General features: G+C 35.7%; 1 protein-coding gene across 1 annotated transcript in view; it reads right to left on the bottom strand.

The window, feature by feature from the left end:
- The window catches only part of LOC104124100 (E3 ubiquitin-protein ligase XIAP), an 11,839-nt gene that overhangs the window by 4,449 nt on the left and 5,090 nt on the right, over positions 1-2,300 (bottom strand). Inside the window, 1 exon segment of the mRNA XM_009636408.2 lies at positions 1,231-1,455. Coding sequence (XP_009634703.2) covers positions 1,231-1,455 — 225 coding nt within the window.

The following is a 2,300-nucleotide window of genomic DNA, read 5'->3' as shown; positions in this document are numbered from 1 at the left end:
CATCTCATTACATCTCTCAGGTCAATGCAAGCAGGGAACTCAGCTATCTTTACTTGCAAGAGCTCGAAATATCTATTGAATTTAGGATATGCATCTTTCAATCAGGAACCATTCTTCTCACAGACTTTCCATTGACAACCTTCCCAAAACTTGTACAGAAGGTGAAAGAAAGGCTCATTGATACTGATTAAGTAATTTGGATTTCTTTTTTTTTTCCAGAGAGTTTCCCCAATGACAAGAATGAGGATGTGATTTCCTTCCCTGCTTTCACTTTCAAAATCCCCATACTTCAAAAGCTTTAAAAATTTGTAATACAGAAAGAATCAATTTTGCATTGTACATTAGCTCTTCATTATTCCAGTATGCCCCATTTGAAAATGCAAACTTCAAACGCCATCCCCTGCCACCTGGGGAAAGTTCTGCACAGCCAACTACAAAAATAATGTCCATCTTCAGTGCAAGTTCTTTTTTCCCCCCATAATGTCTATTAAAAATCTTATTAAAAAGAGTGGGCTGGTAAGATCTCTGCCTATCATGCCAACCAGATGGTCTTTTCCCTCCCTATGTATTCATCCACATGCTTGTCTTAAACTACAAGTCTGCCAAGCTAGAAACCTTGGGTTTGGTCTATTTGCAGAATGTACCACAATGGCTTTCTGAGCATAACTTGCATGTCCCAGCATAGCTGGAACGCAAATAATTGAAAAGAAACACCATTTAGAAGTGTACTTTTTCTTATCAGCCAAGAAAGAAGATGCTGCTATCCCATGCGAAAAATAAATAATCCACTACTAAGATTTTTTCATTTTGAGTATACTGAATACTTGACAGTATGCTGCTGTGTCTGTTTCATTTTGCCACCAGAGTCCCCACATCTACAGTTATTCTTGCTTTTTTTTTTAAAATGACATCTTCACAATAATTTTGGCTTTTTAGTCAGCATGTATAACCTTTCCCAGTAGCACTCTAGACTATTATTTCAATATTTTACACTTTCGGAGGTATTAATACTATTTATTTTATAGACTATATTTGTAAGTGCTGCTACACTCAAATATTTTAATATCCTCTTAGTTCAGCTTTTTTTTTAATCTACAAAAACACTTCTCTTGAATTTTAAGTTACAATAGTGTAACTTCACCTTAAGTAAGACTTGGATCAGGAGGTAGAATAAACAGATAACAATAAGATATATTTCATAAACTAAAGAGCCAATACAAAAGTACACACAGAGGTTTTGTAATTGAATAAGCTCATCTTGCTCAACTGGGATTTCATTTGGTTCTTCTTCCCTTGTATTTTCTTTCTGAGCACTTAAGTCTGCTACCAGATCCCCAACAGATGTGCGACTTTCTCCAGACATCTGCAATTTCTTTTCCATGGTGTTCCTAATCTCAGACAAACTGAAACCCATGTCTATGGCACTTTGTACCAAAGGATTCTGTAAGAGATCATCTAAACCAAGAAATTAAAACAAACAAACAAAAAATCTAACAAGGAAAAATCTGATTATTTTATTATTGGACAGTATTCACTATAGTACTCTAAGACACTTTTGCGAATATCTGGCCAAAGGAACTATGTTTCCAGTTCTTCTATTACATGTAAATGACTAATTTCTTCTTTACTTAACAAGACTGTTCAGAGAGCAAAATTTTTCAACCTAATTTTCACTCTCGTAAATGAGCAGTGTGTGAGAGAATTCTAAAAGAGGTTTTGTGTAACCACTCTTATTAGTAACAGCTATCATTCCCTGAGATGAACCTGCTTGACTGTCTTCCTACTACCCCTTTAACTGTCTTGTCTTTTTATTGCTTGGCATTTGTGAAAAACATTGTAATCCTGGAACACATAACGAGCTATTTAAGCGTTCACAGCTTCCTAGTCCTTGCCATTTAACAGGCCAACTCACGAAAAGCAACGATTGTTTCATTTCAGTATTCTTTAACATTCATCCCACAGCACTACTAATTTAATACTTGATGCATACCCACTAGCTGTAAAAATAAGACTGTATCCTATATGTACTCTTTTCATGGTTTACAATCTTTACTTTACAATATTTATCCAACCATGATTAGATTTCCCCTAAGAGAAATAAAATTCATTCCACAGTTGTTTAGAAGCAATGAAGCAATGGAAGAGTATCATCCAACAATTTGCCTGTCATGCTTTATTTAAAAATGTAAGAGGGTTGGTTGTTTTTAACAATAACCATTTGCTTTACCATACATGCAGATATGGATATTCCAAAATGGGGGTGTGGGGGTGGGGGGGGGTGTGTGGGGGGGGGGGTTGTT

The sequence above is a fragment of the Egretta garzetta genome, unplaced genomic scaffold (assembly GCF_000687185.1).
Source record: "Egretta garzetta isolate BGI_Z169 unplaced genomic scaffold, ASM68718v1 scaffold53, whole genome shotgun sequence".
Taxonomy (NCBI): domain Eukaryota; kingdom Metazoa; phylum Chordata; class Aves; order Pelecaniformes; family Ardeidae; genus Egretta; species Egretta garzetta.
The sequence above is the reverse complement of the archived record's forward strand: the minus strand, read 5'-3'. Positions and strand labels throughout refer to the sequence as shown.